Raw genomic sequence first — 22,707 nt, forward strand, 5'->3', positions numbered from 1 at the left:
GGGTTCTGTGCAGGGAAGGTGTAGGCATTGGTCATACCACCCATGTAATCAGTGTGTTGTGCAGGGAAGGTGTAGGCATTGGTCATACCACCCATGTAATCAGTGTGTTGTGCATGGAAGGTGTAGGCATTGGTCACACCACCCATGTAATCAGTGTGTTGTGCAGGGAAGGTGTAGGCATTGGTCACACCACCCATGTAATCAGGGTGTCGTGCAGGGAAGGTGTAGGCATTGGTCATACCACCCATGTAATCAGTGTGTTGTGCAGGGAAGGTGTAGGCATTGGTCACACCACCCATGTAATCAGGGTGTTGTGCAGGGAAGGTGTAGGCATTGGTCATACCACCCATGTAATCAGGGTGTCGTGCTGGGAAGGTGTAGGCATTGGTCACACCACCCATGTAATCAGGGTGTTGTGCAGGGAAGGTGTAGGCATTGGTCATACCACCCATGTAATCAGTGTGTCGTGCAGGGAAGGTGTAGGCATTGGTCATACCACCCATGTAATCAGGGTGTCGTGCAGGGAAGGTGTAGGCATTGGTCACACCACCCATGTAATCAGGGTGTCGTGCAGGGAAGGTGTAGGCATTGGTCATACCACCCATGTAATCAGGGTGTCGTGCAGGGAAGGTGTAGGCATTGGTCACACCACCCATGTAATCAGGGTGTCGTGCAGGGAAGGTGTAGGCATTGGTCATACCACCCATGTAATCAGGTTGTCGTGCAGGGAAGGTGTAGGCATTGGTCATACCACCCATGTAATCAGTGTGTTGTGCAGGGAAGGTGTAGGCACTGAGGGGGGCAACATCCAGGACATTGTACCAGAGCACCATGGGCCAACTCCGTGTGATCCACTTACAGGTAGAAGTGCGAACCATCTGATCCACTGTGTCCACTCCTCCTTTTGTCATCATGCTTTCCATTCTTCAGCACATAGCTCACCATGTTCATGTTGCCATTTAATCCAAATTCTGAGCAATTCAACTATTCTGCAGCAATTCAATTACATTTGGATGGCTTCATGACAAGCGGTATATCCAGCTTGTTCTGACGAAGAGTCCCCACAATGATCAGGTTATTCTTAAGGAGCTTCTCAACAAGAGGGACAGTGGAGAAGTTGTCCATTGACACGTTGCGACCTATTATATGATTTATGAATTGTTGTCCATAGTAAATGTTCCTAATTGCAAACATTTACAAATATAAAAAGTTCCTATCAAATTCCGTAGTGAATATATATGACCAACAGTTGCTACTGTTTCTTACCCATATGGGTAAAGGGTATGTAGAAATAATGTATGTAGAAGACATTTAATGAATACATGGAATATGTAATACTATAATAGATTTATTTCAAAGATATAACAAAGAAACACTAAATTGTGCATAAAATAACAGGGAATTAATATGGGTCATTATTGACCCATGTTGTGCATTAGAAGGTTAGTGATACAAAAAGATATATACAAAAATTAAGAAAGGAAAAATGAAAAAAAAAAATTCTGATCAAAAACAAGTTAATTGAGGAATACTGAATGAAGAAATGTATTTATAGCAACGATATAGAAAATAAAACCTCAGTCGGGGCACTTTTGACCCATGTTGTGCATCAAAGGGCTAACAACCTGCAGATCTCCTCCCGGCCTCCGGTGGGCAGAGTGGGGCCTTTCGCGGTCCAGGGAAACTCGCGGCGTCCCACGGCCACGCAAGGCAGGCTTAGCTGCTCGTTACATTAAAACAGGGGATTCTGTGACAGAGTCAGCATTATAAAAGCTAAGAGGATTAAGCTGATGGACATTTTTGGCGTTCCCGCCATCAATTATCAAAATGAAAAGCATGCCCTGTGGCACAGAGGAGCCTCTCTTTTTTTCTCTCTCACTCTCTACTATCCCCTTCTTTCTGTCTCACTGTTACAGGACACATGCACACAGAGCGAGAGCAAAAATGATTAAGAGAAAAAATAAGGGCATCAATGCCTGGTGTATTTTCTGCAGCAGAAGTTTTGTGCGTCTGTGTGTGTGTGTGTGTGTGTGTGTGTCTGTGCCATGGATTATACAAAAGGGCATTGAAATTTTAATGTTTCTAAAGTGCAAAACTGTATGTTACGCAACTGTACAGTATAAAACAGGCCTTGCAGCGTGTCAGTGGGCCCGTCAACCATGCTGCCCACGCCTGAAAACTAACTCCATCCACGAGCCGGACCTCGCTGCTCCCACCGCTCACTCACTTGGCGGGTTGCCCCTGACTCGTGCCCATCCTGTTCGGACCCGGTTTCATCAACTCATCTTCATGGCCACGGTTTGCGGGATGTAATGTAAAAAAAAAAAAGCCCACTAGACATGTTAGACCAGCCCACATGGCATTAGCCAGCATTGCATAGACGGCCAATTCCCCCTTGACATACCACAGCTGCATGTGGTATTGTGTCCACTCAGCCGATGTGCGGAACGATGACGGCCCCACTGCAAACGCATTGGTCCGAGATGTGCCACCATAGAGACAGCTAGAGGACCCACTGCCGGTATATTTCCACTTCATCCTTCCTGATGACCCAGTGGGATACTTATCTGATGATGGGGTCTGAAACTACTGCCTGGACTTGGCTGACAGCCTCAACAAGAAGTATTAAATCCTACATAATTAACTACATTACAATGGTGGACAGCTGTAATGGTGATGTCCATGCTAAAATTGCCTTTTTGCCCACTAGAGGCCTCTAACCTTCTCTATGTCTGCCAACACTGCTGCAGTACCGGACATCAGCCAATGGCACACTACGGCCAAGCAAGGAAAAGGTTATTTAACCACGTCCTCCTCCCCAACATCATCACTGTCACAAAAACACACACACACACACACACACACACACACACAGCCACTTTGAACCACGGGTCTCTTGTTGATTTGGCCATCTCAGTTTCTGATATATGGTTCAGTTACAATTCATAACAAGGATAATAAGGATAATAACACTGACTTGTTAAATATGTGGATATGGATATAACAATCCAGCAACAGTGAACCATCTTGAAAGCTAATTCGATTAACCTGAAACATAATAATTTACAGAATTAACTATTCTAGCCGGCTATTTACATGTCTGAATGAATTAGGCTAATTTCACAAGATACCTCTGCAGTGGTCAAATTGTAACATTTGATGTTGACTACTAAGGAAGCGAATGGCTGAAAAATGTCTCCATCTGGTGTATATACACCATCACTACAATAGTACAGTGTTAACACACCAGCAGCCCAATCACTCGGCATGCAAAACCCACAGCAAATATACAGGAAGCAAACCAATGAAACTGTTCAAAAAAGGGAATTTAATGTGACATACAAATCCAAAAAACTAGGAAACATTTGAGCCTATGTGGAGTAATGTTTTGACTCCTTAGCCTGTTTACGGTAAGTATAGAAAATGATAGATCCCAAATTTGGTTTTGGCATCATTTTGAATTATTCAATTGGGCAGGGATTCCTATGGGTGACAAATGTCCATCCAGGTCGTAGAGAGGTCAATGAATAACACCTCTGAGCAGGAATTCCATAACAGCAGGTGGCAGAAAATCGCAAACAATGTCTTAATACCTGTTCTGCCAACACACAACAGTTGGCCTAGCCCAGGCTTTCAGATTGTTTACAGTAGTAGAATGAAATAATTCCTCCCAAAAAATGGCTTCAGTGTCACCACCCATCCTCACAGATGCCATAACGGTGCAGATAAAACAAGGCCACGTCTATCTAAGTCTATGCTGGTGTCTTTTCTCCCGTGCAGCCCAGAGCTGAGGGGGATTGAGGAGAAATAAAAAAAGACCCTAAGGGTCACGGTCCGTTTGCATTGAGGAGAGGTCACTCCGGGAGAGCCTGTCTGTCTCACTGCGGGTAGAAAGACGCACTAGAGAGAAAAAATCAAATAAAACAGTAAACAAAGACAACATAAAGCAAAATCCACACAGCGGTTGGAAGCCAAACAGCTGGAGAGGCGTGTGGAGAACACGTGGACGGCTGCGGTCCTCGGGCGGGCGGCTGCGGTCCTCGGGCGGGCGGCCGGCCTCCTCTCCCACCGCTCCCCTCCCAACGGAATGTCTCTGTGTGATCGCGGCACTGCCGGCGCGGCCTCCTAAATCACAGCGTACTGCTGATACAGCAGCTCGCGGATCTTGTAGTAGTCATCACACAGGCAGCCCTCCAGGCCGATGCGCCCAGCCTCCGTCTGAGCCCGGGGTGAACAGGACATGGGTTAGAGGTGTTAGAGGGTTAGAGGCAAACGAACACGAGCGAGCGAGCGGGACTCACCCTGCGGACGGCCACCATGTTGTTGCACACCAGCACCCCTCCCACGAACTCGGCCTGGATGCCCTCCCTCAGCAGCACCTGCTTGAAGTCGGAGAGGCGCGGCTCGTTGATGAACACCGACTGGTGGCCCGGGGTCTGGGAGTTAGACAGGGTTGACACGGGTTCCATTAATGGGAACGCCTACCGTGAATCTGAGATCAGGCCTTTTGAATACCATGGCCGACGTTTGCACAGGACAACAATCAGGGCTGTTCTCTTTCTTTTCTACCTGATGGTCATTTGACTGATCTGCTGACCTCCTGCGAATGACTGGGTCGAATATTGGAAATGCGCTGCCTGTTGAAACACAGTGCGGAACCTGGCGGAACCGCAACCATATAGGTTCTGTGCATCTGACCTCGGACCAGCTGGCCTCCCTAGTATTGAAACTATATGATTTACACTCACCTACGCATGTATAAGGATAGTGAAGGTTTCAGCATTAAATGTAGCTCTATACATCCGCCTTATCCATTTCATATCTAATGTTTTGTATAAGGGAGAGCACAGAATTTGACCTTTCATTTCCTAATGTTTCATTCCAGGATTTACTTAAGCCAGCGTTGGGTTAAAAAGCAGCACGGCATGTCTGATCTGTGACTCGACTACACCCGATGGGAGTAGCTGCTGGAAGACGAGGTCATCACCACAAATTGGAAATCACAAAATTGGAAGGCCTGAGCTAAAAATAAAAACATATTTAAAAAGTATCCAAAGTTTGGATACTCCTGTGGCCAGCTCTCTCACATTCCTTTTTACAGAGAACAAAGCATCCACCTTATGCCCTCTTCTTTTATAGAGATTAAAGCCTCCCCCGTCTCCTCCCTCCTCCCCCGTCTCCTCCCACCTCACCATCTGTCCACTTCCAAACCACTGAAAGACTGTTTGTAGGGTGTGTGATCAGAGGATGTCAGATTAGATTCTGAGGTTTATTCACACCTGACTAGGTGGAGATGAATGTCTTCAACCAAACATCTAAGCGGTGTTAAATTGAGACAGGGTAACCTACACTGTTTGCAGCAGAGAAAATAAATCCTTAAATCACAAAAGAAAAATACAGGTTTTGTAAGTTTTGACCCAGGCACTTTTCTTCCATCCTACAGGACTTTTGAAGGGTCTGTTTTGAATCTGCAGACTTCTGACAGGTTTTTAGACCATTGGCCGTAAGTTAAAATGAATCAATTGGCCGAAAGAAGAGCTGATTCTCAGTCAACAAAGTTTTGCTGTGGATAGTCCTAAAAAGTGAACCACAGATTGAAAACTAAACTAAATTAAAGCTAAACTAATAGTTGTGTAATAAAGAGTTTCACATTGTAATGCTGTCTGATGGGTTTGATGGTTATGGGGGAACAACGCTAAAATCTATTCTCTCTACAGTATGTTATGACTTTTTGTCAGCCAAAAATGGAGGTCCAATGGTTGGATTGGCTGCTTGATGTACAAACAGACATTTTGGAATTGTAATATTATTATTTTATCCCAACCCAAATGTTGGCTCTCTCCCTTTCCATTTGGATGTCCCCTCCATTCCTCTCACCTCGTGGGGGGGCAGGGGCTCCAACGTGGGGATGACGTCGCTCTCCTCCGACGGCTCACGCACTTCCTCACCGAACAGCGTCTTTATGGCGCGCTGCTGCGCCACGGCGCTGTGGTCCGTGGTGCTGTCGTCAGCCGGGGTCACGTCCATGGCCAGCTCGCCGTCCTCCGCCGTCTCCTCGCCCGCTCCCTTCTCGCCCTTTAACGTGCCCTCCTCCGGCAGCACGCCCGTGTCCACTTTGACCACGCGCATGTCCAGCACGCCGTCGATCCACGCCAGCTCGGTGTCCTTGGCGCGGCAGAACTGCAGCGAGCTCACCAGCGAGTCTTTCAAGCGCACCTGGGGTAGGAAAAGCACCACTGTTCATGAGCATACACCAGAACGTGGTTAAGCCCAGACGTTGGAATGGTTCTACCCATTTCTGCACACAAACACAATTAACTGAATCCTCTGCAGCTGCGTTGGTTTGGCTGATGGCTGAAGTTCATGTTTTGATGAACACCCATACATTATATTTCAGCATGCATCAGTTCATACACAACAGACCACTGGTGTTTGACCCATAAAGCAGGAGCAGCAGAATACACCGCTGTCAATACAGGGAGTGGTCAATACAGGGAGCGGTCCATACAGGGAGCGGTCAATACAGGGAGCGGTCAATACAGGGGGTGAAAACTTATTCTTAACACCTTTGGGACCACAAAACAATGATCATCCATTAGTTCATTTGCACATTGTCACTTGCTTTTGTGCTGTCTCTATCATAAATATTTATGTGACCCTTATATAAATGATATAATAATTACCAGATTGTATTTTGCTCCTGTCTCACCACTGAGGTGTCACCTCCTGCTATGCTCAGCAGACACCGTTTTGATTCAGTGCTGCTATAAGCACTAGTTACACCGCAATACGCATCCTAATGGAATGACACCACCAAAGGAATATTCAAGGACTGAATTGAATGCTGTAAATTGTTTACATATTTTGTTGTACTGGTGTTTCCTGTCCAAAGCTTTTAAATCATTTTAATGGTTGAAACAGTCACGGTGGCACAGACCATTTAACTTGGCTGAGAACTACAGTATGACCAAGCGGCATGTCTGATTTCACTGTGAAGCAGCATGATTGTAGAAAAAAAGGTTAGGTCATGATCCATATAAACAATTCATTAATCTGGGATTTGAGTGTGGTTGAAAATAAGATATACAGTACCAGACAAATGTTTGGACACCAGGAATAGGTAAATGTGTCCAAACGTTTGACTGGTACTGTAACTAATATCTTTACAGTTTGTTCACCAATCTGTGACCAAGTTTCAAATGCAAAACTGTTTTGCATTGAAAATGAAGTATTTAGTACAAATGTCATTAATTCTCCCTTGTTATATTTTTTGCGTGGTTCCCCATGAATACCCTCTTGCGTTTGGGTAGGAGTAACAAGTTCTATTTCAGTTCCTGCACCTGAATATTAGTTAAAAAAAACTGTGGAGTTCTGGCTCCTAAATACAAACAGTAGAAAAGTAAAAACAGACCCAAAAATAAACCTAGTAAGTCACAGAGTTTCAGAACTGGAAATAATATTCACAGTGGGTGGGGACTTTTAGGCAATAGATTAGTAAACAATGAGTTTTGCCAAGTAAATCCCGCTGTTAAGAAAGAAATCTGGAATTGCAGGATTTATTTTTGTCATTATTATTATATTTGTCATGAAAATACAATTCTGATGATAAAACCCTTGATTTTGCACCCCCAGGCTAAGCTGACCCATTTATTGCAGAAACAGTTTTGCAGAAAACCGCTACATCTGGGTTAGACTGGTCACAGCACACCAAGTTTTTGGATTGGTAAAACATGACGGCCCATAATTCCATGCCAATGGGTCAATGATTCTCAATCCTACTGGGCATTAATCAAAAAATCTGTCCAAAACAGTCTATATTAGCGATGGCACTCTTAACCAACCTGGTAGATGTGTGTCTCGCTGGTGGCGTCCACTGTCTCCTGGAGCTTGGGTGTATAAACCTTGATGTCCTTGGTGAAGGCCTTACAGGACTCAGCCAGGTCCAGACTGGCCTCGGGGGGGCCGTGCACTATGACCAACTGCCGAGGCTTCATCTGGTTGATGATCTTCTTGATGGAGTCGCCATCCGAACGGCCCTCGTAGTCGATGTACGTCACTCTGGCTCTGAACAGAATGACCAGTCAAGGGTTTAGAATGGAGTTTTTTGAGCAGGTTAAAATATCGTTACTAGTCTCGGCATGTCCAATGAGAGTCTCCATGAATGAGTTTTAAATGTAGGTCGGTAAACTCGCTTACTTGATCTCTATGCTTTCTGTAGAGGAGGTGCATTTGGTGGGGACTTTGGATGAGGAGTCTTGATCCATGGGTTCATCTCCATTGGCCATGCCTGACTCTAGCTTGTTCTTCTCCTCCTCTGTGGCCTGAAGCTCTGGGATCAGGAAGTCCTCTGGTCTGGAGATAAAAGATCATTCCTCAGTTATTCATAGTTACGTAAAGTATACCATCTAATAAGCTCTGTAGCTTGAATCAGGTAATAGAGAACAGACAACAGTACCGGATGATCTCTCCATACTCATCCCATTTCACCCTCTCTTCGTGGGTGGGGAACATCGGGTAGGACTTCTTGGCCTGTTTGAAGAAGCTGCCCTTGCGAACTCCGTCTCCCTTCATCATCAGGTCGTGGTGTTTCGTCTTCACCACTGCCGGCAGCTCCAGATCATCCTCCATGTCACTCTCGTCACTTGAGTCAACGTCCACTCTGATAAATACATCAGACACAAACATACATTACTCTTTCTATCTCTTCCACCAAAGACAAAAAAATGTATTCCAGGAGAACTGCATTATATGTCACTACACACAACACAGAATAACCCCACAGTATTCACAGTGCCTAATTATGGACCAAAAAAATAAAAACACAGAACTGTGCTAGTCAGTGACTCACTCTTTTTCTTGTTCAAGTTTTTTGGCGGCTTCTTTCTTCATTCTTTCTTTGTCAAGGTATTCCTCCAGCTCTCTCCCTTCCAGCTTCACCCGTTTCCTAATCTGTCAACATGACAAGAAAACGAAACGGGGGGTATGAACACGTCAAGCCGTTTCCGCACCTGAATTGAGAAGGAAACTGAGACAGAAGGAACCCTTGGGACCTGCTGAACCAGGAGATAAATCCAAACCACGACAGCGTTCTCATTCTGTTCAAGTTCATCCTAACGCTTCCTCCGTGACCTGCATAAGTGATCGAGGAAATGCCAACCCAACGGTGTTCTCCTCTCTAGCGAACTTTATTGAAATACACAGGGGTTTTCTCAAACTAAAAAACGTTCCTCCCTGCCTCCTCTTTACTCCATCCTCTCTGGCCACCTATTGGAAAATGGCAACTTTAAGAAGAAGAGGAAACAATAGGATACCCAGTATTATTATGTGATACTCAACATTGGAGAAGAGAACCACTATTCCACTAGAATAATAACTATCTGATAAGTACTCAACAATTCGATCGCATATCGGATTTCAACTTAGAAGGATCTGTTACAGACTGAGACAACGGCCATCTTCCCCGGGCCAAATCGGCTGCTCTTCATCACATCTACAGACTCCTCCTACAGCCTCACCTCCAGGTCCACCACCTTCTCCCCGGGGTTGTCGATGAGGTAGCGGCCCAGGGTTCCGGGGGTGGTTCGGTAGGTGAGGATCACAGAGTTCTTGGCCTCCTGGCACCACTGGATGAAGAGCTCGCGGGAGAAGCCAGACTCCAGGTCCGGCTGGCTGCAGAGGACCACCTTGGGGCTGGGCACCCGGGCCAGGTCGGCCAGGCTGTGGCACAGAGACAGGTGGCGGAACTGGAAGGGGTTGTTGCGCTTGTCCTCAAAGCAGCGCATCAGCTTGTCACTCATCCACTCCACCTGCAAGGCAGAGGGGAACAGTCAGAGCCAGCTAACGTCCTCCTAATTATCCACCCTTTCCAAGAAAATGATTACTCCATACAAGAAGGTATATTTCAAATCTGTTGTTGGCTCTGCCCATAATAGGGATTTCTACGTAACAAAGGCAGCAATGTGGTGATATTATGTAGACAAAAGAACTGTTTGGAAAACGCAGTGTTTTGCTAAAAAAAGGGAAACATACATATATACATACACATTCCACACAGACTGATTTATTTCAAGTGTTTATTTCTTTTAATTTTGATGATTATGACTGACAACTAATGAAAACCCCAAATTCAGTATCTCGGAAAATTTGAATATTGTGAAAAGGTTCAATATTGAAGACACCTGGTGCCACACTCCAATCAGCTAATTAACTCAAAACACCTGCAAAGGTATTTAAATGGTCTCTCAGTCTAGTTCTGTAGGCTACACAATCATGGGGAAGACTGCTGACTTCACAGCTGTCCAAAAGATGACCATTGACACCTTGCACAAGGAGGGAAAGACACAAAAGTCATTGCTAAAGAGGCTGGCTGTTCACAGAGCTCCAAGATGTGGTAGAAAAAAAGTGTACAAGCAATAGGGATAACCGCACCCTGGAGAGGATTGTGAAACAAAACCCATTCAAAAATGTGGGGGAGATTCACAAAGAGTGGACTGTAGCTGGAGTCAGTGCTTGAAGAACCACCACGCACAGACGTATGCAAGACATGGGTTTCAGCTGTCGCGTTCCTTGTGTCAGGCCACTCTTGAACAAGACGCAGCGTCAGAAGCGTCTCGTCTGGGCTAAAAACAAAAAGGACTGGATTGCTGCTGAGTGGTCCAAAGTTATGTTCTCTGATGAAAGTAAATTCTGGAGGAAGAGAGGAGAGGCAAAGAATCCACGTTGCTTGAAGTTCAGTGTAAAGTTTCCACAGTCAGTGATGGTTTGGGGTGCCATGTCATCTGCTGGTGTTGGTCCACTGTGTTTTCTGAGGTCCAAGGTCAACGCAGCCGTCTACCAGGAAGTTTTAGAGCACTTCATGCTTCATGCTGCTGACCAACTTTATGGAGATGCAGACTCCACTAGCCACTATCAGAGCAACCTGGGCTCTCATAACACCTGAGCAGTGCCACAGACTAATCGACTCCATGCCACGCCGCATTGCTGCAGTAATTCAGGCAAAAGGAGCCCCAACTAAGTATTGAGTGCTGTACATGCTCATACTTTTCATGTTCATACTTTTCAGTTGGCCAACATTTCTAAAAAGCTATTTTTTGTATTGGTCTTAAGTAATATTCTAATTTTCTGAGATACTGAATTTGGGATTTTCATTAGTTGTCAGTTATAATCATCACAATTAAAAGAAATAAACATTTGAAATATATCAGTCTGTGTGTAATGAATGCATATAATATGCAAGTTTCACTTTTTAAATGAAATTACTGACATAAATCAACTTTTTGATAATATTCTAATTATATGACCAGCACCTGTGTATATCTATATATATACACATACATACATACACACACACACACACGTGGTGAGGAAGCTAGAGAGACTGGATACAGCACAGACTCAGATGTTATTTAACGTCTTTTAAATAGTTTAGCTGAGCTTGACAAAGCCTGCATGCTGAAACTGAACCAGGTGTTTAGTGATGTGTCTAGGGGTGTGGCGGTTGTGAGATTTTGTCAGCAGGTAATTATCATGCAAATGATTGCTGGTTCCAGTCACTAATTTACAGTTACTTAAAATAAGCATGTTTAGCATGTTACAAGAAAATCAGGGGAAATATTAAATAGCTAAAGGTAATGCGTCAGGTTATTAATTATGAAATATTATAGAAAAAAAGCCTGGCAGTTCTGTAAGGTCCCCTTCCGAAACAATGAACCAAACACATACATCCTCATCTTCAAGGTTAGACAATTTGTAGCAGAGCATATACCCAGATACAATGTACGTATAACAGCACTAAAAATCTGTTTCACACAGACCTGATTGGTGGTCTAGAGCTTGCCTCCCACCTAGATCAACAATAATTGAACTATTATAATCAAATCAGCGTCATGACATCATACCATGACATCAGTGACCCAACGTACCATTTAATCCAAACCACTAGATGTAATTTTTTTCATCCAAACAACCAAACAATGTTTTTACTTAATTGAGCCATCATACATTTCAATCAGAGGTCAGTGCCTTTTGCTAAATCACAATATGCCTTATTGGAATAGCCCCAAAAGGGTAAATCCTATCCATCTCACACTCTGTGCAGGCTGAAGCAAACACGTTTGAACTTTGTATGACACTGTACAATCATGTAATGAAAGGGCACAAATGTTTCTGAGACCTGAGACTTGGAGAACTCCACCACATTGTAGCTGACGTTGTTGAGCAGGGCCAAAGAGTAGACCCCCAGGCCAGCATCTTTAGTCCTCCAGATCTGGTCCAGCAGCTGAGCCAGCTCCAGAACACGGCCCGCCGTATCCACGGCAATCAGAACGTTACCGTCGCCACGTAGAGTCTCCATCACATTGGCTAAAGTGGGGGCGATAGGTGAATCAAAAATCGTATATTCATAATTGAATATTAAAGAGTACTGTAGAGTACAGTTGTTAGCCAGACAGCACAAGCATATAACAACTAAATGATAAAAATCTATAATGTTGATAATAAAAACAGCGGGCAACTAATTATGTATTCAAATTCTATGTGAGACAAAGGATGAAAAGGAATCAACAAACATTGAAAGAGAGAGGAGACTCCGGTGCTCAGCACAGTAACCAAGCCTAGAACAAGTGTCTACATTTGACAGAGCTCTGCTTTTGTTTGGCATCATGCCGTTAGTTGCGTGTTGGAAGTATTTCTTCATGAACACATTGTCGAGTTGAGCATTAACAGGACAGTCGCAGTGGAACCACCGACACCAGTGGGCAACTACTGCGTGTGGAGTAGGTTTACAGTCATTCCCTACGTTACTGCTGTGAGGGATCAGGCCATGTGTGTCGTAGAAACTTTGGGCAAAACGCATCCCCAGTCAACCTCAATTCATTGAATAATAGGGATGTTGTCTGTGTACTTTAGATTATACTTCAACAATTATTAGTGCTGCCTGTTACTACTATGAAGCTGTTTTAAAGAGAACATTGTGGAAGATGAGGATTAAAAAATCCCAGACAACAAAGTTTTTTATATGATTAACCGCAATAATAACCTACAGATTATAAAAACAGTTGCATTCATAATCGACGACCAGACTAGCATTACAGCACGAGATGGAGTTGAACTTACTGAGGAGCTGCTCGTCCCTCTGTTTGCGACGCGGCTGCACATACGTAGCGTTGAAGGAGTCCGTAATGAGTAAAGAGGGACGACTTATGGACTCCAATGTGCACCCATTCAGGTGGCTGGAAAGGGTCAAAAGGGTGATAAGTGATTAGGGGGGATCTGGGAGGTCTAGAGGTGAGCCCACTCCTCCTCTGTCTGTGTGTGTGTGTTTGAATCAGGCCTGCTACCCTTGTGACACCCTTTATAACCATCTCTCCTTTATCTGATGGGAAATGTGAAATATAAAAACAGATGAAGTGCTTCATCCAGTCTCTACTTACATTTCTCTCTTGTGATTGAAGTCCACCGCGTAAACAATCTCCTCCTCGCCATCCTTCACAATCTTCCAGATGGTCCCTCCAATCATGTGGCCAGCAGGAAGTGGAGTAATGGACAGGCCATGTCCTTTTCCTGTCAAAACATACCGAAAGGTTAACTGAACCAGTGTTTCGTCTGGAAGAAACAGATTACCTGGTATTCCTGAGTGATTACACACGGACACATACATAGCTTTACAGACCTTTTAGATTTACAATCTGGGAGTACTTCAGCTGCTGAATTTTGTCAAAAGCACAGTCCACATCATCCAGGGTAAACAGGCTGAAATCCTCAGTGTTGTTGCGCGACTACAAATGACAAGATCACAAGGGTGAGAATAGTTTCACAGTGCGTTGTTCAGCGGGGTGTAGGATACCTCAATCATCCAGTGGCCTAGTTCCAAATCTAAAATGGCGTGTGGCTGAGCTGGCAAGGCTGCACAAACAGATCTGGGACCAGGTTGACACATCTCTGCCTCACCTGATACAGGTCATACATGAACATCTGACCCATCTTGTAGACGGGGATGGTGGCGTAAATGGGACAGTTGAGGCCCAGTTTCCCGACGGCATAGGGCAGAGCCCCCAGGTGGAGGGGGTCGGGGTGGGAGAGAAGAACTGCATCGACCTGGTGGACATACCTGTCGAGCAAAAGGAGTTCTAGTGGTTGACTCCAATAATCAATTCAGACTGTAGGGCATGTCTACATAGCTTAGATCAGTGCCTCTCTGTCTCACTGGCTGAGATTATGATATGATATTCTAGGCTACCTTTTCATGGCATCAATTATGTCCATGGAGAAGCTCTCATCCCAGCCACAGTCCAAAAGGAAGCGAAACTCATCCACCTGCAGCAGGTAGCAGAGGGCAGACTCCTCCTGCACCCCCGAAACAGCCGTCAGTTTGATAATTGATGTCATTCTCCTCAGCTGTCATACTGTGGAGACAAGGCACACTGCCATTACCAACTGAACATATCAACAAAAGATAACGTTATTTTAAGCCGCTTGAACGTGATGCAGCAAATACGACCAAGTAGGTACAGGTCGACTTTATAATATGTGAATATTATCCATTATTGGTAGGACTTAATATACATACACCGCATTTTTTACATTTACTAGCTAAACAGGCTTGACCTTACAAAACTAGTTTGAGAAAGGAAGCAAAGTAAATAAAACGTATTGTTAGCTAGCAGCAGTCCAAGCTAGCTAGCTACGTTACTAGGTAGCATGCTAAGTTAGCTAACAGACAAATGCTTCTACAAAATGGGCGGTAGACTATCAAGTAACATACCAGCAAGTTGCATATAGGTACGTTTAACTTCAACTGAACCAATAAGTTGATATAAAAGTTCAATCTAACATTATATGATTATATTTTTAGGAACGATCATACACACTTCATTCACCGACGCGGACATATTTGCCGCTGGAATGTGAAAGGTCACTGGGAGATACCACGTATACCTATTCTTGTTTGTATTGTATTGTAAATAGAATAACTTGTATTATTAAGGGCAGGCGAAAGTTTTGGCAATTGAAATACAAATTATTTACAGACGAATTGGATAATTACTGAGTTTCAATGCAAAAATAATGAAATATGATTTGTATTATTCTTTTGTTAAAAGAGTACACCACGATTTTACAGCAGTTGGTAGGGTCCAATGTCCTCTGATGTTGAAGGGAGTAAGACGCTGAAGGCCAAGGCTAGGTAAAATTCACACTTTATGCTTTTATCTGGGTTACTTACTTGTATGAAATACTTGTATATAATGCTATTGCAACATACTGTATAATTATTGAGGGAATAACCGAAGAATATTGTTCGTTAACTTGCAAACCAACGCGTAGTTAGCCAGCTAGTTAGCTAGCTTGCAGGGTTCTCGTTAAGATCACTGTGAGTTGACTGTGTCTTGTGTCTGACTACAGTATTGCTGTAGTTATGCTAGTAACAATAATAAACATAACAGTACTACTAGATAACTAGGTTAATGTAGAAAATAGCTTTGTTTTGGGTGTATTTGCTGATACGATCTGTGTTGACTATTTTGATATGTTAGCCAATTCGTTAATTTACTGTACTTGTTGCATGCAATACTATTTATTGATCACACAAATAGGACAGGATTTGTAGGTTTTTTACAAAACATGTACTATGTGGGTACATTAATATTAGGGACTCACGTCCTCTGCTTTTCGGGGATTAGTTAAATCGTGCTCTAAAACCATATACAAAACTAGTAAAACATTTAGGTAGTTAGCTACAATTGTCATGTTCAACTGTTTCAATCTAGCTCGGTGTCAGTCTTCAGCAACTACACTGCTTATGAAACTGCACACATTCTACTGTCACACTGCAAATTAAAAACTACATGACATTTTAAATAGAATTTCTGATTGAATGTTGTTAATGTAATGTTTTCACACCAACAGGAGAGAAACATGGTGAACTTTGCTACTCTGGTACGTGAACATTGGATGAACATACTTGTCCCCATTGGTTTCGTTATCGGTTTCTACATGGACAGAGCACAAGACGAGAAACTGACCAATTTCAGAAACAGAAGTGCACTGTACAGCAGGTAAGTTGTAAATACCAACATCAATACCCGTTTCGTCCTGTAGAAGTGAACTGTACTGTGCTGCCACATTTTCTACAAACTGTAGTGGATGAGAAACCAGGCTTTGTTAATAAGGCTTGGCACATAGCCATGGGAATTGGGCATGATCTTCACCATGCTTTTATACTCATGAAATATGTCATCTCAATGTGGTATTAATGGTTCTCTTAATATTTTTTCCCCCTTATTTATAGGGAGCTAAAGCCTGGTGAGGAAGTTACCTGGAAGTGAACCCACCTGTCTTGGAATACTTGCTGTGCCCAAGTCACCTCTCCTGTTGTGTGAATGTTTCTCAATGGCTTTCAAATTGAATACCCAGATAGGTTTGTCACAGTATCGTTATAGGTTGTATTGACCAATAAAAATGTGTCACCTACAACATCCTCAAGTCTTTTAATAAAGTAGAGTTTCTATTACAATATACATCCATTAGCAACAGAGTGAGGATTGATTTACACCAATATGCAAGACATTAATAGCTACTGAACAAGAACATGTAATTTATTAGATCATTTTAGTTGTGGAGGACAATACTCATGTTCTACTCAGTAAATTGATGGCTGCCCTAAAATCAGAAAACCATTCTAACTACACAACTGTACTGTGAAGTGAATTATGCTGGCAGAGCAGATATTTCTTGTGAAACTTGTAATAGTCCCTTCAGGATTCAGGGCCGTTACAGAGGTTCTGCAGTATGAATAAGTCCTTTCTCAAACAGCACCCCTGCCAAGGACACCTGAAAGAGAGCAAGAAATTTGAAAAAACTGCAGTGCAGGGTCCAACACAAGCACTGTACACCATCAAAACCATACACCAGAGATGTGATTCGACTTCAGTTATGAGAAACCGTACCTTGTCCTCAGCCGACTCGCATGGCAAGCTGCCCACAGTCACAAACTTTGGATATGCATGGATCAGAAACTCTGTGGCATCTGTGTGCTGAATCAGTTCCATCATATTAAACACAAAAGCCATCACTGCAGTGCAGCATCTCAGAGAGGCACACATCACCGCTGTGGTAGCAAAGCAATTATAGAGAATCATTCAGTCGTACCTCTGGTTTTATTTCAAAGCTCTTGGGCTCCTCTTTGTGGTAGACTCTGGAGTTGTCTGCAGTATAGTAAAGCCAAACTGCTTCTCCATCACTGCATAACCTGCAGGGACAAGTAGGAAAGCAATTGTTCACTATATGCAAAAGTATATATGAAACCCGCTCTTTATGGCTAGTAAAGTAATACGTGATTGAAGGCATGTGGAGTAACGCTGTGTCCTGGACTTCGACGACACTTGTCTCACTGCAGATGACAGATTCACTTATTTTAAAAGGGAAAAGCTCAGAACAATTGAGGAAACCCAACGGGAATGTTAACTCCCTCCAGCCAGGCTTTTATGTCATGGCCCATCATGTCAGATTTACCTGGCGATTCCAGAACGGATCAGTCTGATTCTGGTCTGGCTCTTCATGAGCGCTCCCACATCAACAGCCTTCCCGTTCTCCCACCTGGAGGGAGCTCCGTGGACGCTGCTGGCCAGCTCCTCTGGAAGAAAAGACAGACGGGTTAAACTGAGAGTGTGGATAAGTCACAGAATTCAATTTAATGTGACATTTGAATCATTCAGCGGCGAAACTAGTTATAACGACCGCACATCACAAGCATTTCAAGTGAAACCTAATTAGGCACCTGCAGTAAGTGTCGGGGGCAAACAGTCATGAAAGAAGTCGATAGCTTTCTGATCCACAGCAGCATCCACAGGGGCGTAGGCTGCAAGCTTCTTCATCAGGCCATTTATTCTGGATAGGAACTGGACCCTACGTGGATCGTCCTACACACAGACACACGCGTAGCTTGAGGACTAAAGACGATGCAGCGTTACAAAATGTTAACTTATTCCGTGTTAGCATCACCTTCCTGGACCCGGTGTCGGCTCAGAGGTGCCCTGTACACTGGAAACCAGTAATGGGTAAACAGCCTTGTCTGAAGTACCTTGTCCGAGTTCTGCACCCCCATGTACGTTAAGTAATCCAAAGGCAGGCCTCTTCTGAACTCTACATCCTCCTCCATGGCCATCTCTAGGGCTGCTGGGACCACCTGTCAGAGATCATGTTTTGGGTCATACACAGGAATTGCAGTTGAATCCATGCTGTGGTATAGAATTCATTATATATCCTGCTATTAAGTTTTACCAGTACAAATGTTGACTTCCATGAATGATGCAGCGCCCTCCTTAGGCCGATTGATATAATGCATGGGAATTTGAGTTGATTGCTTTTGCTTTCAGGTTGCACAGGTCCTTGTAATTTTGAAAATGCTGGATTATCGGGCACACACCGCTCAAGATTCAACAAAATTGGGTCTGTGCCCTCAGATTCAAAAGCAATTAAATCAGACGGTGAATGATCCATAGTGCCCTCAATAATAATTAGAATGAACAAACCTTGGCCAGTAGATCTCCCCAGCTGTTCCTCTGGTAAGACGAGACAGTGAGGTGGAGGGAGTGAACATCCGGCAGGCAGTCCCCCTGATGAATGAACCCTCTGGGGAAATACAGGAGGTCCCCAGCCTCCAACACCACCTCCAGGATGGGCTTCCCAATTTCTGACTGGCTGAAGTTAGCTGGAGGAGGAATACCAAAACACCTGTATGGACTTATGCTCATTGTCAGCTCATAGGCACATGGGATAAAAAAGGATTACTTACGACTGGAAACAACAGGTAAAACTTCATCCTCTGACCTAAAAAGTGACAGGAAACAAACATTCACAAAAAAAATAAATAATATAGCAGGTTACTGATATGAAACACCTTCAACATTGTTTGATGCCCCAGGTGATCACATTTGAGAATAGTACAAATACAGTAGCAACTCGGGCACCTGGGGTCGTAAACTCTCCAGTGCTTCTTTCCTTCCAGCTGAATCACAAAGGCCTCGATATCGTCATAATGTGGAGCAAAACCCTGTGTTCCTGGTGGTGTCAGATACCTGGGGAACCCAAATTCAACAGAATAGATTGCCCTCCAATGAATATAATTTTCACAGTCCATAACAGTATATACAGGTGCTGCTCATATAAATAGTATAAAAAGTTGATTAGTATAAAAAAGTTGATATAAAAAGTTTCTTTATTTCAGTAATTCCATTCAAAAAGTGAAACTTTTATAATGTATACATTCATTCCACACAGACGGATATATTTCAAGTGTTTATTTCTTTTAATTTTGATGATTATAACTGACAAATATGAAAACCCCAAATTCAGTATCTCGGAAAATTTGAATATTGTGATAAGGTTCAATATAGAAGACACCTGGTGCCACACTCTAATCAGCTAATTAACTCAAAACACCTGCAAAGGCATTTAAATGGTCTCTCAGTCTAGTTCTGTAGGCTACACAATCATGGGGAAGACTGCTGATTTCACAGCTGTCCAAAAGATGACCATTGACACCTTGCACAAGGAGGGCAAGACACAAAAGGTCATTGCTAAAGAGGCTGGCTGTTCACAGAGCTCCAAGATGTGGTAGAAAAAAGTGTACAAGCAATAGGGATAACCGCACCCTGGAGAGGATTGTGAAACAAAACCCATTCAAAAATGTGGGGGAGATTCACAAAGAGTGGACTGTAGCTGGAGTCAGTGCTTGAAGAACCACCACGCACAGACGTATGCAAGACATGGGTTTCAGCTGTCGTATTCATGTGTCAGGTCACTCTTGAACAAGACACAGCGTCAGAAGCGTCTCACCTGGGCTAAAGACAAAAAGGACTGGACTGCTGCTGAGTGGTCCAAAGTTATGTTCTCTGATGAAAGTAAACGTTGCATTTCCTTTGGAAATCAAGGTCACAGAATCTGGAGGAAGGGAGGAGAGGCACAGAATCCACGTTGCTTGAAGTCCAGTGTAAAGTTTCCACAGTCAGTGATGGTTTGGGGTGCCATGTCATCTGCTGGTGTTGGTCCACTGTGTTTTCTGAGGTCCAAGGTCAACGCAGCAGTCTACCAGGAAGTTTTAGAGCACTTCATGCTTCCTGCTGCTGACCAACTTTATGGAGATGCAGATTTCATTTTCCAACAGGACTTGGCACCTTCACACAGTGCCAAAGCTACCAGTACCTGGTTTAAGGACCATGGTATCCCTGTTCTTAATTGGCCAGCAAACTCGCCTGACCTTAACCCTATTGAAAATCTATGGGGTATTGTGAAGAGGAAGATGCGATACGCCAGAACCAACAATGCAGAAGAGCTGAAGGCCACTATCAGAGCAACCTGGGCTCTCATAACACCTGAGCAGTGCAACAGACTAATCGACTCCATGCCACGCCACATTGCTGCAGTAATTCAGGCAAAAGGAGCCCCAACTAAGTATTGAGTGCTGTACATGCTCATACTTTTCATGTTCATACTTATCAGTTGGCCAACATTTCTAAAAAAAAATTTTTTTTATTGGTCTTAAGTAATATTCAAATTTTCTGAGATACTGAATTTCGGATTTTCATTAGTTGTCAGTTATAATTATCACAATTAAAAGAAATAAATATTTGAAATATCAGTATGTGTGTAATGAATGAATATAATATACAAGTTTAACTTCTTGAATGGAATTACTGACAAATCAACTTTTTGATGATATTCCAATTATATGACCAACACCTTTATTCAATGACGTCCCATTTTATGTGGAAAGACATTGTCACAGGGTCACTCACACATTGGCTCCTGCCATGCTGCCAAACTGCTCCTGAAGGATGGACAGCACATTCCACACAGTGGATGAGAAGGCCTGGGGGTTCAGCATACGCAGGGAGCAACCTCTCTGTAGACAACATTCAACAAACAAGTTTGAGGGACTAATGACTCTCAAACTGTTAAACAGATATTGCTATGATCAAACCAGCACTCTAGCCATGATAATCAGATGACATTCATTTGGTTTTTTACCTCATAAAAGTCCCACACAGTAAATGGGAGCGCCCTCCCTGGAGGATTGTGTGTCTCTCTTTTACCATTTGTGTAGCTAGTTACATCCAGGTTCACGCCATATTGAATGTTCTCCTGAAAATGTCAATTGCAAAAGTAACCTGATCAACAAAGGTTACAGCAAAGGCATATGGTTAAAGCACAAACTCGTGGTGTGTAGCCAGATGTGAAACACTACCTGTCTTAAAATACGATCGAACTCCGCTGTGGAGAACAGTCCTTTATAATAGTTGATATTCTGACGTTGGACCAAAACAGGCTTTTTCTCCCATGTATCTCTGAGAACAAGAAGTCAGAAGGTAACATAGGATATCTCCCAGTGAAATCACATAAAACAGTACTGTGAAAAGCTACATGGCATACTTAAAGAAACTCTTGGAAGGAATTGGGTGGATGAGCCACTGGAACAGTTTGCTGGCTCTCTCCCTGCTGTTGCTGATTTCAGCCAGGTCATTCAGCAAATCTCCTAGTGCCTCTACGCTGGCATCTTCACACTTTACCTTGGTCACGCAGACAGAATATAAGCATTTAACAAGGTTTTTGGCATACATAGATAAGCGATTACATTCTAGGTGATCTCAAACATGCACAATGACTGTATATAAAAAACAGGATACCAGTCAAACTATTAAAGTTTACTAAGGATTTGAGTTTGATATGCCAAGTCCAAACTAACCTCTGCAAGTCGCTCTACCTTCTCCTGCCCTTTGATAACATGCTTGCCCATCAGTTTCCTTTTGGCCTGTTTGATGGATTTGGGGGGCTGAATACCATTTTCCTTCCTCTTCTTCTTTTTCTTCGATGTAACCTACAAGAAACACAGTCAATGGGCAGAGGCAGCTTAGACATTGTTTTAGAATATGAGCAATTGATCTAACACACGTATTGCAATAGACTAGTATAATTACCAGATGACCCTTGCTTTAAGGGCATGTGCACTTCACATGCACATTATGCAATAGGCAAATTTTACATTATCATAGTTTAGCTACTTTAGATGATTTGTTAACTCTGTAGTTGTGCATCTGTAAGCTGGTTTTCTCAACACCAAGACATCCGTGGTCAACTTGACTCATGGACTCTGTGTTTGTCTAATAAAATGTGGATCTGTAAAGACACTTTTAATAAACATAACTAGGTTATCTGAAATTGCAAAAAAAACAACAATACAGTAACTCCTAGTACCTGCATAGACGACGTTTTAACCTCAGGAGATGATGATTTTAACAACGCAGTTTGGTACAAAGCAAAAGCAGACACATGTTTCTTCTCCATGTTCTTGACGTCATCAAATTGCGCCCACAGGGAAATTCTTGTTTTATGTGTAGCTAAAAGAAAACTCAAGCTCCAGCTCTATAAAGCCCTTTATCGCCCCCTACTGCGCAGGCTATGCCAGCTAACCAAATCGTATCTCTTTCCGAGTGTTGGCTTTATTAATCACACGAGGCTCTATTCTATTAATGAGGAAGAATGCGAATGCATTTACTTTGTTTATAGGTCTAAGGAGAAAAGCGGGCTTACTCTCACTTTGTAATGATAACTGTGGTTTGGGTGTCTCCCTATATTTGTTAAGTCTAATTTGCCATAATAATGAGGAAGATATTTTGTTGAGGTTTAAGATTGAGATTAAACCCCACCCCCGGT

General features: G+C 43.3%; 3 protein-coding genes across 5 annotated transcripts; 1 reads left to right on the plus strand and 2 right to left on the minus strand.

The window, feature by feature from the left end:
* Positions 1-3,308: 3,308 nt before the first annotated feature.
* cpsf2 (cleavage and polyadenylation specific factor 2) lies at positions 3,309-14,918 on the minus strand. 3 transcript variants are annotated; one of them, XM_010882256.4, is made up of 15 exons: positions 14,868-14,918; positions 14,237-14,402; positions 13,948-14,107; positions 13,670-13,775; positions 13,431-13,560; positions 13,114-13,229; positions 12,173-12,360; positions 9,516-9,806; positions 8,849-8,949; positions 8,456-8,659; positions 8,197-8,352; positions 7,842-8,064; positions 5,878-6,216; positions 4,302-4,436; positions 3,309-4,218 (listed from the first exon to the last, which is right to left on the minus strand). In XM_010882256.4, the coding sequence occupies exons 2-15, from the start codon at positions 14,383-14,385 to the stop codon at positions 4,126-4,128; spliced, it is 2,391 nt and encodes a 796-aa protein (XP_010880558.2). In that variant the 5' UTR covers positions 14,386-14,402; positions 14,868-14,918; the 3' UTR covers positions 3,309-4,125. The 3 variants fall into 3 exon arrangements, with proteins under 3 accessions (XP_010880558.2, XP_010880559.2, XP_010880557.2); XM_010882257.3 differs by having other exon boundaries at positions 8,474-8,659; positions 14,762-14,904; XM_010882255.3 differs by having other exon boundaries at positions 14,762-14,904.
* Positions 14,455-16,470, plus strand: LOC105017559 (NADH dehydrogenase [ubiquinone] 1 beta subcomplex subunit 1). The gene is made up of 4 exons (XM_029114717.2): positions 14,455-14,500; positions 15,099-15,181; positions 15,904-16,052; positions 16,286-16,470. The coding sequence occupies exons 3-4, from the start codon at positions 15,913-15,915 to the stop codon at positions 16,320-16,322; spliced, it is 177 nt and encodes a 58-aa protein (XP_028970550.1). The 5' UTR covers positions 14,455-14,500; positions 15,099-15,181; positions 15,904-15,912; the 3' UTR covers positions 16,323-16,470.
* riox1 (ribosomal oxygenase 1) lies at positions 16,468-22,394 on the minus strand. Its single transcript, XM_010882258.5, has 15 exons — positions 22,249-22,394; positions 21,740-21,871; positions 21,427-21,563; positions 21,242-21,341; positions 21,025-21,138; positions 20,793-20,899; positions 18,966-19,073; positions 18,791-18,825; positions 18,528-18,706; positions 18,077-18,181; positions 17,774-17,915; positions 17,509-17,629; positions 17,146-17,245; positions 16,944-17,030; positions 16,468-16,827 (listed from the first exon to the last, which is right to left on the minus strand). The coding sequence occupies exons 1-15, from the start codon at positions 22,336-22,338 to the stop codon at positions 16,768-16,770; spliced, it is 1,617 nt and encodes a 538-aa protein (XP_010880560.1). The 5' UTR covers positions 22,339-22,394; the 3' UTR covers positions 16,468-16,767.
* Positions 22,395-22,707: the final 313 nt, after the last annotated feature.

This window comes from Esox lucius, chromosome 18 (genome assembly GCF_011004845.1).
Source record: "Esox lucius isolate fEsoLuc1 chromosome 18, fEsoLuc1.pri, whole genome shotgun sequence".
Taxonomy (NCBI): domain Eukaryota; kingdom Metazoa; phylum Chordata; class Actinopteri; order Esociformes; family Esocidae; genus Esox; species Esox lucius.

Coding starts and splice junctions, on each gene's coding strand:
- riox1 (XM_010882258.5), bottom strand. CDS start 22,338: ATGGAGAAGAAACATGTGTCTGCTTTTGCTTTGTACCAAACTGCGTTG. Junction 17,916..18,076: donor GGGTGCAGAACTCGGACAAG/GTACTTCAGACA, acceptor GTCTGTGTGTAG/GACGATCCACGTAGGGTCCA. Junction 17,246..17,508: donor ATCCGTTCTGGAATCGCCAG/GTAAATCTGACA, acceptor TTGTCCCTGCAG/GTTATGCAGTGATGGAGAAG.
- LOC105017559 (XM_029114717.2), top strand. CDS start 15,913: ATGGTGAACTTTGCTACTCTGGTACGTGAACATTGGATGAACATACTT. Junction 16,053..16,285: donor AGAAGTGCACTGTACAGCAG/GTAAGTTGTAAA, acceptor CCTTATTTATAG/GGAGCTAAAGCCTGGTGAGG.
- cpsf2 (XM_010882256.4), bottom strand. CDS start 14,385: ATGACATCAATTATCAAACTGACGGCTGTTTCGGGGGTGCAGGAGGAG. Junction 13,561..13,669: donor CCAGATTGTAAATCTAAAAG/GTCTGTAAAGCT, acceptor ATGTTTTGACAG/GAAAAGGACATGGCCTGTCC. Junction 8,660..8,848: donor AAACTTGAACAAGAAAAAGA/GTGAGTCACTGA, acceptor TGTATTTATCAG/AGTGGACGTTGACTCAAGTG.